This window comes from Cupressus sempervirens, chromosome 5 (genome assembly GCF_028749045.1).
Source record: "Cupressus sempervirens isolate cs-2001-9-10 chromosome 5, ASM2874904v1, whole genome shotgun sequence".
NCBI lineage: Eukaryota > Viridiplantae > Streptophyta > Pinopsida > Cupressales > Cupressaceae > Cupressus > Cupressus sempervirens.
The window spans coordinates 101,977,239-101,991,783 of NC_143122.1; the positions used below are offsets into that span (position 1 = coordinate 101,977,239).

The 14,545-nt window shown below is 33.7% G+C and overlaps 1 protein-coding gene across 1 annotated transcript in view; it reads right to left on the minus strand.

The window, feature by feature from the left end:
- The window catches only part of LPA3 (Low PSII Accumulation 3), a 221,302-nt gene that overhangs the window by 13,451 nt on the left and 193,306 nt on the right, over positions 1–14,545 (minus strand). The window contains exons 10-11 of the mRNA XM_089828794.1: positions 12,826–12,908; positions 12,607–12,687 (exon numbers count right to left, since the gene is read on the minus strand). Coding sequence (XP_089684920.1) covers positions 12,607–12,687; positions 12,826–12,908 — 164 coding nt within the window. The remainder of the gene's footprint in view (positions 1–12,606; positions 12,688–12,825; positions 12,909–14,545) is intronic.

A 14,545-nucleotide genomic window follows, 5' to 3' on the forward strand; every position in this document is an offset into this window, starting at 1 on the left:
TATTTTATCCATCTTGATCATTAGGGTCTTTGGAACTACTATCATTAGATTGAGTTTGCATAATATTTGGTAGCATATGTAAAGTACCAACCTTTTTTTCCTGTAAGAATATCCTCAAACACAAAGGAAAAGATCAAAGCAAATAACCCTTATAGTATGTATAGAATTACAAATAAATGAATAGATAAATGCAAAAGATACAAGTACTTATCTACCCATGAGGATCATGGAATATCTCCTTTTCTAAAGATGGTTCAAGTGGGAATGAAACATTGCCTATTATTCCCCCCCACAATGTAAAATTCCTACTCTTATATCATTGAACACTTTAACATCACATCAAATTTGACGACTTCTTTCTAAGTCCCAACTTGCTCTTTTCATCCATTGAAGCTCCAAACATTCATTAAGTTTAATAGTAAAAGCTAACACAAATTCGTCCACACTATGCCAATATCTTGATTAAGTATGATTGTGCCACTTGAATGACTCTACAACTCATACGTCAAGTTTCATTTATCAAAGAGAGACTAGTAGATAGCTAAAGTCACAACTGTCTTATGATGTACACAAGGGGTAGGCCCATTCACATAGTTGCACAAATTACAATCCTCTTGATTGTTACAATTTATCGATAAAGAAGATTCCATCACAACATTGGTTTACTCCCTTTGAAATCAATATGATCGATATCACTGATAGTTGATGAAACCATATCCTCTATTTGCTCCCTCTCTTTCAAAGTTGCCACTAATAACATGTCGGGCTCCCTCTGAATCTCAATTTTCATTTTCCTACAAGAACATTCCCAGAGGAAAAATCAAGGCAAAATAGCTTTTATAGAAATACAAATAAATACTTGTCTACACATCAATATTTAATCTTTCATTCCATTAGACTTTATTGTAGCAAAAATAATTATTTATTACATTAATTATTTCATTAGAAAAGATTATATGATCATGTTAGTTGGAGATTATCAATCTCTTCTCATACTAACACCATCAACTATTTCTCTTGTGAAATATTCTTCTTCTTTTTATTTATTTATTATTATAATTATATCAAATTTAGATAACCATTTTCATAAGCCTCTTAACTATTTTACATAAATGTACAGTTATATCTATCCATATAAATGAATTAATAAATAATCATAAGCATGAATAATTACGATCACACTTCTATTGATTTATATTATTTAGATAAAATTTAAATAATATATCATACCTTTAGAAGATTGATCAACTCCTCCACCAATGTCTTCCTCGGTAATTTATTTAAATGAAACTGTGCCATGTAATATGATACCTTTAAGTTTTGTACCGTTCATGTATAATTATGTTGGCATTAATAGCTCTTTCGAAATAAGATGTTCTCTCTCAATCCCAAGAGTGTGGTGACTTAACTGCAAGAGCGTGGTGACTTTATGGATTGGTTTCTTTAAAGATTCTATAGACTTTGATCGCCTTCACAAACCAAATGGTATGACTCCACCAATGTCTTCCTTAGTAATTTATTTAAATAAAACTATTGCCATGTAATACGATACCTTTAAGTTTTGTCCCGTTCATGTATAATTATGTTGATATTAATACCTCTTTCAAAATAAGATGTTCTCTCTCAATCCCAAGAGCGTGGTGACTTTATGGATCGGTTTCTTTAATGATTCTATAGACTTTGATCGCCTTCACAAAACAAATGGTATCTCATCAATATATAAAACACTATTTGCTTGCGTGGCATCCACAAATACACTACCATCCATTTATTTGTTAAACTGGTGGAATTTACATTTGGAATTGCTGTTATTTCTGATCGCTTCTCATTATTGTCAAGTGATTTGGATAGACACGATATTTTTGATGATTATTTTCAACTCTGATGGCATCTTTAGAAATGTGACAACACTTCTTTGTTGACGTGTATAAAAGATTACTGCTTGTATTTGATTATTTTATCATTGTTCCAATAGTCTCAACATATTATTGCTGGCTTGTTTGGTCGGCAAACATTTGTTATTTTCATTTCTCAACGGACTCGGGCTAATCTTAACGCATTTCTTTAACAAACTTTGGTTATGTAAAAAACTATATGTTGTAGATCATAAGATCGACACACGATTCTGATTTTGGTTTTCGTAGACTAGAAAACATTCCGCAAATATGTTGAGGAATTGAATCGAAGATAGAGTCTTACAATGAACAATCTCTTTTGATATAATCTGACTGCTAGAAAGGACATAAATCACAAACTATTAGCATGTATTCATATGATCAGAAGCGATGTCATTACTTTGGAGTCAATTCTTATTTTAAATTTGCACTCGTTTTACATCTGCAATTAGGCTTTGATACCATGTTGAAGTAACTGAGATTGTTTTTGCAAATGTAAAATCATGGCCATTGATATTGATGATTTTCAAATGCAAGATTTGCATCTCATATAAATATGAGAGGAGACATGTCTCTTCAAGAGACATTTCTCTATAGTTAATCATCATTTAGTTAATAAATAACTATATGTATAACTCACCTTTAAGCATATATGTAATATTAATATATTAACTATATATGTAATATATTATTATATTATAGTATAATAATATATAATGCATAATATATAATATATATTATATTACATATATAATATATATTATATTACATAAGATAATTTACCATCAACGAAGTATCTCATGATAAAATCAATTCGATAGAAGCTAAAACAAAGTCATGTCTTATAGAGACATGACTCTACTTGGCCAAAGGATAGTCAAATATAAAATGTTCAAATATAAATTGCAAGATATAAAATGCTTATAGGAGCAGACTGATGTAACTGTGTGTCCTATAATTTGCATTTACAACCTACTTATATATCCTTTCTAAAGGGTATGTCCCTCAAGGGACATAACCCTTCCTAACTTGGCACCTATAGAAGATATATATATATATATATATATATATATATATATCATTAAATGCCAATATTAGAGATATATTTCTATTAAGAGGAAGTACGGTCTGTACTGTCAGACCTATAGGTTTATCTTGATTAATATTCTTAACACTCCCTCTTAACCTGATAATCCTATAGAGAGATATTATATCTAGCAATACCAATACAGATAAGTAAGCAAGAATTAATACTCTATATCTGTCTGTCTCTTCTTAATATGTGGTATCATAGAGCACATGATACAAAGTCATATTACTAAACCTATGATATGACAAATCACTACCACTAGTGATATAATGTAGGATAAATTTGAAGAGTAAGCTCTTCATTTATCCAAGTTATGATTTCATAGAAACTGGTATTTCCATATCACAACATGATCCTGAGTTTTAAGATCTACCAGAATACAGGATAAACCCGAAGAATACTAAGATTCTTCCTTTATCCAATTTGTGACCCATGAACATAGCAATGTCAACATCACAATATGATCTTGAACTCATCTAGATCTTATAGTATAACTCTATTGTTTAGCACATTATCTAAGAGATTGTCACCTTTCATAATGTTTTATACAAGTGTTCATTATTTTCAAAAATTGTCACCTCTTAAAATAATGAATACAAATGGTGGAGCCCATAACAATCAATAGCCTAACAAAATAAAATTATTTTATTAATAATCAAGAGAGTACAAATGGATTACAACTCAACCATACCAAGTCTCCTGAAGTGTTCTATCTTCACTCTAGATAGAGGTTTGGTGAGTATGTCCGCTATTTGATCTGTAGTGCAAATGTATTCCAATTTTACAGAATTCCTGTCTACCATATCTCTTACACAATGGTAAGAAATTTCAATATGCTTGGACCTGTCATGGAAAACTGGATTCACTGAGAGCTTGATGGAACTTTAATTATCACAATGAATAATCGTGGGATTCATAGCTTGCCCAAATAATCCCACAAGTAACTTCCTCAGCCATACTGTTTCTCGGGAGGCCATCACTACTACAATGTATTCGGCTTCTGTGGAACTTTGTGCTACTGAAGACTGCTTTCCACATATCCAAGATATCATTGCTAATCCGAAACTGAAACATCATCCTGAAGTACTTTTCCTTTCTTTAACACTTCCACCCCAATCTGAATCAGTGAATCCATGTAAGTCTAAAGAAACTTTCTCATATTTGAGTCCGACATTAAGAGTGCCTTGTAAGTATCTCATAATGTGTTTAACTACGACTAGGTGAATCTCCTTTGGTTCACACATAAACTAACTTAAGGCATTAACTACATAGCAAATATCTGATCTTGTATTTACTAAGTACATAAGAGACCCAATCATCTATCTGTAGAGAGTAGAATCTATGGATGGTGATTCTGCAACTACTTCCTTAAATTTATGTAGATTAGTCTCCATTGGAGAAGACATAGGTTTGCAATTCCACATTCCAAATTTCTTTAAATATCTGATGTATACTTCCCTTGATTTAGCATGATACTGTCAGAATTCTGCCGTACTTCCAGTCCTAGGAATTAATGAAGGAGTATCTCAAATTCTCTAGTTAGATCTTTCTTGCACTGATCTATGAGATGATTATCACCTGTTATTAGTAGATTATCAACATACAGTATCAGAATTACCATATTATCTTTATCTCTTTTATAATATAAATTTGGATCAGCTTCATTCTTGGAAAATCCTAAGCTGGTGAGATACTTATCAACTCTTTCGTACCAAGCCTTGGGAGCCTGTTTAAACCCATAGAGAGTCTTCTTGAGCCTGCAAACAAAAGCACTAGGATCATGAGTTTCAAATCCTTTAGGTTGCTCCAAATATACTTCTTTTGAAACCTTTCCATTGAGGAATGTTGTTTTCACATCCATTTGATGTACCTTCCATCCCTTTGATGTGGCAATTGCTAAGACTGCTCTTACGAAGGTATATCTGACAACAGGAGCAAAGGTTTCTTCATAATCAATCCCTTCTTTCTGAGAAAATCCTCTGGCTACAAATCTGGCTTTATACTTCTCAATACTATCGTTAGCAACATGCTTTATTTTAAATATCCACTTGGAAGAAACAACAGATTTTCCTTTAGGTCTTGGAACAATTTCCCAAACATCATTTTTCATGATAGATTGGTATTCTTCTGTCATGGCTTCTTTCCAAGCTGTATGTTTAATAGCATCAGAGGGATTGGTTGGCTCTGTTTTGGATAAATCACTTATGTTAGCTGTATAACCAGAGAGTCTTTTAGGTCTTTGCTTTCTCTAACTATTTCGGAAGGTGCAGCAAACTCTTGAGCTACTTCAACTGTTTTAATAGCCCAAAGTGGTTTTTTCTTTGAATTTTCTTCAAGGTTTATATTTTGAATTTCATTTTTGATTTCTTCTAAGTTCTCCCTCTAGGACCCAGATTCACTATTTCTTTCAGAACTAGATAAAGGAGAAGGTTCATCAGAACTTATGGCTCTTTTGAATGCAAGATCTTCTTCAAAGATTACATCTCTGCTAAGTTCAACAGTTTTCTATCCAGGTATGAAAATCTTATATGCTTTAGAAGTTTCACTATACACTACAAAAATACCTTTCCTCCCAGAGGGTTCTAACTTGGTTCTCTTTTCTTTTTGAACATGGATATACATAGGACATCCAAAAATTCTAAGATGACTTATGTTGGATTTTACTTTAGTAAATACTTCTTCAGGTGTTTTATCTTTAAGATAGGAGTGAGGACTTCTATTTTGAATATATACAGCAGTACAAGAGGCTTCCACCCAAAGATAATATTCTAGGTTTTGGCCAAAAATCATAGCCCTAGCAGCTTCTATAATTGTCCTATTCTTTCTTTTTGCCACCCCGTTTTGCTCTGGGTTATAAGAAACAGTGTACTCCCTCTTAATCATTGATTCTTTACAAATCCTTTTAAACAAGTCTAAGGTATATTCTCCTCCGTTATCAATTCTAAGGGCTTTAATTTTATGTTCTGAAAAATTTTCAGTTAATGCTTTGAATTCTTTAAATCTTTGTAGGATTTCTTCTGATTCCTTGCATTTTAAAAAGTAAATCCATGTTTTCCTAGAGAAGTCATCTATGAACATGATATAATACCAAAATCCTCCAAGAGAAGGAATAGACATAGGTCCATATAAATCTGAATGAATTAATTCTAGTACATTATTTGTTTTCCTAGTACTATCATGAAAGGGACTTCTGGTGCTTTTACCCAGAGCACACCCTTTGCAAATACTAGGGTGGTCTTTATTTAATTTGGGTACTCTAGTAACCATCTTTTCCATAATTGATAAAGTTTTAAAATTTAGATGCCCTAATCTTTTGTGCCATATTTCATTTGAATCTTTAGCTTCGTGGACTAAGGCTTGAATGGATCGACTAGATTCTGTATCCAATTCATACAAATATCCCTTTCTTTGACCAATTAACTTTGCTTTCTTGATGGAAGAGTTCTTAGCCCAAGTTAATACTTTGCCATCCACGAATGCAACATTGTGTCTATCATCTTCAAGTGTTGTAATTGAGATTAGGTTTCTTTTAATCTCTAGTACATATAGTACACCTTTAAGAAGAAGAGTATTTCCTGATTTTTGTTTCAAAGTACAATTTCCAATTCCTTCAACAAAGTGTGCTGAGTTATCACCAATGGTAACTTCACTATTAATTTTCTCTAATGAAGAATCTAGAGTTTCTTTGTATCCCATTATATGTCTAGAAGATCCACTATCAATTACCCATGCTTTATTTGAAATTTCATTTGATAGAGAGGAATAAAAAACACGGTTCTCAGGATCATAAGTATCTTCTTCTCTAATGACATTTGTACAATTTGCTTGTTGCTTGAAATTTTCAAGACAATTAGACCTATAGTGTCCAAATTTTTCACATTTGAAACACTTTATTTTAGATAGATCTTTCTTGGGCTTTCCATTCTTTTGATTTCCCTTTTTCTTCTTGAAATGCTTCTTCTTGCCTTTATAGGAGTTTGTATTAAGAACGTGAAGTTCTTCATCTTCTACATTTGGTTTACCTCCTTTCTTTAGTTTTTTGGATTCCTCTTGAAGACAATCATTCTTGAGTTTGTTTAAGTTCGAGAGCTGATCTCTGGCACTTACTCCTTGTGTGAATGTTTTCCATGAATTTGGCAATCCATCTATAGCCATAAGTGTTAATTTTGTGTCACTAATGACAGTTCCTATGCTTGATAGTTCATCTCTAATGCCGGTAACTCTTAAGAAGTAAGAACTTATCGATTCTCCTTTCTTTATCTAAATGTGATTCAGTTGCCTTTTTAGTGCAAGAACCCTGGTTGCATTGTTTACTTCATAGGCATTTCGTAATGCATTCATCATATCGAAGGCAATTCGATGTTTTGTAAGTATAGGTACACTATCATTTTTAACACCATCCAAGATGATTTGAATAGCTTTTCTATTTCCCCTGCTCCAGATAGATTTGTGAGGTTCAACTAGGGGTTGTTTGGATGCTCCAATGAATTGTTTTACATTATTCTCTTCAAGAATCATCATGATTCTGAACTTCTAGGCTTCAAAGTGCTCTTTCCCATCAAATCTGTCCTTGGGTTTGATTGTGTAAGCCATGGAAGATAGAAGATTGTTGCTTGATGTGTACAAGCTCTGACTACTGAAATTTAGCAGAGCCTAGGTTTCATTACCAGAGCTCTGATACCATGTAAAATTTCTGCTAAATCCTTATCTCTTAATTAGACTTTTAATCTAGTCTTATATGCTGAAAATGATCTTCTATGTAGTATGAATATTGATGAAATTAGTGCTTATTATAATGCAGATACAATACTGAATATTTAACCTTTTATTGTGATAGAGAATCTCAGATATAAATTGCAGGATATAAAATGCTTATAGGAGCAGATTGTTGTAACTGTGTGTCCTATAATCTGCATTTACAACCTACTTATATATCCTTTCTAAAAGGTATGTCCCTCAAGGGACATAACCCTTCCTAACTTGGCACCTATAGGAGAGATATATATATCATTAAATGCCAACATTAGAGATATATTTCTATTAAGAAGAAGTATGGTCTGTACTGTCAGACCTATAGGCTTATCTTTGTTAATATTCTTAACATTTTGCTTCGGGATTGCTTGGGGACAAGCAATTTTAGGGAGGGAGAATTGTAATGTCTCCATTTCTAGCAGGGTCCTGCAATTCGCTTGGTTAGTTCACCATCACAAACCTTGTGAGCTGACAGTGGGATTTGAAGGTCTTAGTTGTGGGGTTATTGACTTTTTGGCAGCATATGGTGTGTTTTGGCTCCATTTGAGGAACTTACTATTTATAGTATGTCAAGCTGTTGGTTTCGATGAGCTCAGTTGAGTTAGAAGAGATGAGTGATGCTCTTAGTTTTTATTTTGAGCTTCTAGTTTGGGCTCCAAGAATCTTGAAGAGAGCATCTATTTATAGTAAGTCACCTCGTCAGGTTTATTAATCATCTTTCTTCATCAGGATCACTCTCTATTGTCAAATTTTGATTATGATGCTTCTTAATTGTTTTCGCAAGATGGGTGAATTATTATTATTATTATTATTCATCTAAATATGTTAAGGTTGCTAGTTTTGTTGGTGTTGTATATTGGTCACCTCAGTATCATAGCTCGTTTGAACCGGGATGAAAAGTTTTAAATCTTGGGCACAAGAAACAGTGGAGTTGTGTTAGAATTTTATGTTATGATAGAAAAGGTCATTTTTGGAGCCAAAAGCAATTAATAAATTATAATGACACTCTATTATTTTTTAATGTTGTGTGGAGGAAGTTTCTTGGAGATTATAAATATGAGGCCATTTGATGGAAAAGGCATCTAATTATTTGATTATCTTATTTTCTTCTGTTGTCTTGGTGATGCTTCTAAGGCTCAAATTTTGTGCCCTTGCTATATAAGGGTTTGGGATCTACAACTGAAGTAATATAGATTCAATTCTGAGAATTATTTTGAGATTGCTAGGCAAATTGTGTTGAGGTATACAATTTGTCATTTCTCCTATTGTATTGACCATTGCTAAGGAGAAGTTTAATTTTTCTTGCTGCTGAAGGTTGTTCTGAAATTTGTGAAAGGGATTCACTAGAATTGTTATATCAAATTGTGTGTTGTTTAATTTGTATTTAGTTGAGCACCCATTTAAATTTGTTGTTGGGCGTTATTTTCTATCTGCACTTTGGGAGCAACGTTTTCCATATTCGCATCTGCATTTGTTTGTTGAAGAATTCTTTTGCTACTGATAGTCTTCATTTTATAAGGTTTCAAGACATGTTTTACCTGTAAGTTCATGGATTATAACTTCTAATTTTTTCTAAGTATTGTTGATTTAGATAATAGGGGATATTTTATCAACTAGGTTGTTGGTATTTTGTGAAAATACTTAGTATCTATATTGATATTAAGATATGGAATTTTCAGCTGTATATTCCATATGTAATTTCCAAATCTTTGAGTTGAGATTATTATTGCAATATCTTCTATTTTGCTGCTATATTGTTGTATCAAAAATTGCAAAACCTCAAAAACAATAAAAAAAAAAAATCAATTCTTCAGCATAGATTGTTTGAGAGCCAACAGGGCTCATTACACAATTATTGGAAGAACAAATCATTATATAAAATGGCATTGCACAGGAGCCCATATAAGTTAAAATTTCTTGTGGCTCTTGGGATAAAGACAATATTGTAAAGTAGGCTTACCTGAACTTTGTAAAGTAAAATCTGTGAAGGCTGACTTCAATTCCCAAGCAAAAAAATTGAATTCACTGAGGTCTGTTTCCTGGGGAGGGGCAGAGTTTATCAATAGAGGGCAGCCAAAAAGTGTGCCTACTCCTGATATGAGACTCAAACATTGTCACACAAATGTGGATGTTGATAACTTCTCTGTTTCAAAATGTGTTTCCAATGGAGCTGCATCTGATCCTAATTCCTCTTACAATTCCTCCATTGAGTCTGCTAAATTGGCATCTTCTAGAGGTCACTGTCATAACTCACAAGGCATTCCCAATAGAAGCAAACACTTGGACAAAGTGAATAAAGACTTCAATGTCTCACATGAGGAAGACCCTAGACAAAGCCAGCTAATTGACAGCTATGAAAAGAAGTTCAGGGATGTTAAGCTTCAACAAAAGAGATGGCATTTCTCTATGGTATGTGTTTGCCATGCATTTTGTATTTTGTTTGTCTTGATTTATGATCTCTCCTCTTGTTATTTGCTACTTGCTAATGTCCTTTTTGGAATACTAATTTTCATGTTTTTGCTTCCTGTACTAAAAGTAAGGAGAGAACTAAGACAGTACTGTAATTTGTAACAGCACCAGATGACGACCAAGGTTAGCTGTTGTTCTACTAATGCAAGCACTACTATCAATTGTTGCTCTTCAAGAAGATTAACTCACACAGTCAATTGCAAATGACACAGAAAGAATAAGGTCTCTCTTCCAAAACACCAAAGACTTCAGGTAGATTTATCTTTCCTTCCTATATAGCAGAAGATAATTGTATGAAACTATAATAACAAATCTCAGACCTATAAGTGAAGGAATTCAGCTATTTAAGGCATTTTATGGGCACTTGTATAATTTATTTATTTCATCTCATCTGGCATAAAGACAATATATGTTTAATGTTTTCCATCAATTTCAGTACCCGTTCCTGGTGGAATGAGTACTTGGGGGTTTCCCAAGTATGAATACTTGGTGGAATGATAATCTGAAACCCCATCTAATTTAACTGAGAATGATAACCATTCTAGCAGCAGTGAGAAAGTGGAACATGCTGAGAGCAGGAGGTGGTGCAGTTACTTTGAGATATTAAAAGCCCTCACAAATGACACAAGATTTTGTTCCCTTGAGATAGTTTAAGCCCTCGCAAAGCCCAAAGATTATCACAGAGCTCCCCTCTAAATGAGTGTAGTCTTGGATAAAGAGAATGAAATGTGAAACCCTACGTTGCCAGTTGCAGACTCAACAATCACGTGACCCACCTAAGCACAGACCCGAAAAGATAATACAATTTGGAAAAATGAGATTGGGAATAGGAATAGCTATTCCAATAATAGGTTTTTTTGGAATGGACATATGCTCATTTTGGGGCCAAAATGGGAATATGCATTCCTATTCCCAATTCCGATTTGATGCACAAAACGGAGAATACAAAACAAATTCTAATTTTCCATTCCTATTCCAGTTGTATTCTAGCAACCAAATGAGTCCTAAGAGTGGTGCGGAGGATGAAGAGCCACATAAGCTGCTACTACACCTACAAGTGGAGAACCATAAGCCTACACGACAACAAGATTGAAGAGGGTACCTGCATAGAGCTTGCCAAGTCAACATTGATCGATCAAGTGCATGGGGACACACACTTTGCCAATGAAACTGGAGCTTGTTAGATGACAGACAGTTTGCGGATTGCTTGAGGATAAGCAATATTTGGTTGGATTGTGAAGTACCAAAATCTAAATCATAAGAACTTATTTAATTACTTAATTTATTTATTTAACAAAGGGGTCAAAATTATAAATTATTAATGTCAGTCTGCTTGTAACCCTTCAAGAAACTTCTTGGAGCCCTTTATAAAGCCATGTTTGGCATTGTAGGTAATCATAGTGAAGTTTATTTGTCTCGTGTATTTGAAATTCCAGTTGGAATTCAATTTCTATGTAGTTCGAGAGGTGCAAGACCTCCCTATTGTGTAATCACACTTTTGGTGGTTCACAACCACCATAGTCTACCATTGGAAATATCATCTTAGATATTTTACCTTGTACTTGAATGCCAAATTTGTGAATTGTATTGTTGAATTTCATCAGAGATTATCAGATTCAGAAGTACAATATCCAATATGCAGCCATTTATTCTTGCATTGGAAATATTGTTTTGTATAGCAAGTTTATTTACGCGTGATTCTGGATTTATAGGAAGATATGTTTGTGTTATCACTATGCACTCATAGAGTTGATCTGCGTGCTCACTTGGCTGTATGGTGACTAGTACATACGGTGGAGGTAGAGCGTTGGTGTAGCGAGTATGTGTACTGCTAGGAGTGTGTGTGGGTGGGGTGCAAACTATGTGTGGTATATGGAGTACATGTGGTCGGCATGTTGAGTACGTGCAGTGCCCGAAGTGCGTGCAGAATATGTGTAGTGTCTGGAGTGCATGCTACTGGCGTGTGGAGTACATGCAGGAGGCGTGCAAGTGTGTGTGGTACATAGGAAGTGTGCACAGTATGGTGGCAGTGATGACTGATAGAGTGGTAGTGTCGATTGGTATGGTGGTAGTGCTGACTAGTATGATGCTAGTCCTGGCTGGTACAGTGGAAGTGTTGATTGAAATGGTGGAAGTGTGTCATTGAATACAGTGGAGGTGTTCATACCATTGAGATGTGTTGTTCGGCACACCACCTTACTTTTATAGGTTTATTGGTCAATCTTAAGATGATATTAGTAATAACTACTAATGCACATAATTAGTCCTTACCAGATATCAATAATCACATTAGATTCCTAATAAAATAAGGCAGCAAAGGTGCAATGAGAAGTGAAACAAAAAATAATGTTAGTAACATATTAGTCATCAATACACATTTGATCAAAATGGAACTTTCACCTTATAACCCCTTCTTAAGAACTCTAGAGAGCTTCCTTCTTCTTCTTGTAGTCCAAGAACCCTTAAGAGCTCTTCTTTAGTCTGCAAACAGTAAGTAATAGTTTGTAACACTTGTCAAACACTTTTTCACCCAAGATGTCATTAGTCAACCATACTACGAAATGAATACTTATAAATCATCTACTGAAAACATAGGAGACAGTATGAAATTAGCATTACTTGTCCCAAGGTAAATCTTTTGAAGCTCTCAGCTACACATGCATAAGAACCATCATTTTGTTTTATCATAACCTGCCAAGGGCCTGCAACATTCCAGAAATCAAAATTTCTCTCTCATACTAGTAAAATGGGAGTAAACTTAAAGAAATATTGTACACAAATCTACATTTTCTAAAGATTCTGAATTTTTTAATCTCTATTCTTAATTGATCATTAAATCTTTGGCAAATAAATCACTTAAATTTTAAAGGTATTATAACAGTTAATTTATTTTGTGCCTTTTTTCCAAATAAATATTATTAAAAGGCTACTAATTTGTTTTCTCTAGGTGTAAACATTTATGTCCATTCAATGGATAGATGTCCTAGTGTTTAAAAGAAAGGCTTGGAAAGTCTTTTTATTTTATTCTATGTTCACAGATGGACACATTTCATAGAAAGATTTTTTTGAGGCCATTTTACGGGACGGTAGTGGACAGGGGAACATATTTCAAGGACTGATCTTTTGAGGCTTTTTAATAAGACAGTAGAGGATGGCAGAGGAGATGGCAATGCAAAATAGAGATACTTTTAAAAATATAGAAAATTTTCAAACAGATTTGATACCACTGATAAGGCATTCATCATATTCATTAGAGATCCTTGATACACAACATTAATGTTTAAGTTTTGAACTAAGATGCCGATTCGGATTCAGGGACGGATTTGGGTTCGAGTTTGAGTTTGTGGGTTCGGACCACAAAAAAAATTCCCATTTGGGTTTGTGAGTATATATATACAAAAAAAGAAAAGAAAGAGAAACGTGCATAATTGCAAAACTAAGTCATTTCACAATATGAATATATGTTGCTCGATCATTGATCAATGTCAAATGTCAGCGATAAACATTAAATATTAGCTCATTAATCTATCTTCATGATTGTAAAGAAAATCATACATTGAATTACTAAATTGCAAAAACATATACTAGTTCATCAAATAATAATGTTTGAAACATAATGATAAATGACAAGTGTTTAGTAGTTTATCAATCATCATAGTATCAAATGCTCTTCAAGGGTCAAATGGTTCATTAGAAAATAAGGGATCAATAGCTTAATCACCAGCTGCAACTATATCTAGATCCTCATCATTGGAACCCAAACCAGTTCCACTAGTCCTAGATGCTGCTATATCATCCTCCTCCTCAACACGAGAGATTAGATAAGTGATATATCTTTTATTAGGTTCCTTTTAGGGTTACATAAAACAATATTTTAAAAAAGCACTCTTTAAAGTTGTTTTATTTCACATTTTGGACCCTATTGCCTCGAGTCCTCCTGGGCTCGCCATGGGTTCATTGTGCATTCACCCGAGTTTGCTCCAACATGAACCAAGGTGAACCCACAATTCGAAATAAGGATCTTTCCTAGACCCGCAACTTAATCCGGCACAAATCCGAACCCATGCAAACCTGGATCCAAGCCTGAACCCAAGCAACAGGGGATGAACATGGTAATGCAGGAGTTGAATTGAGAAATCAAACAGGAGTAAATGAATTAACAAATATTAAAACTCAATTTATTTCCTTTCACAATTCATTTTCAATGCACATTTGATTTATACCACATATATAATCACATTTCTACATAGTATTTACTAAACAAGTTATTTTGCATCCTTTGATAAATAAAGTGTTGAACTTACAGACATAAAAATTGATTGATAGACAAATATTTGGG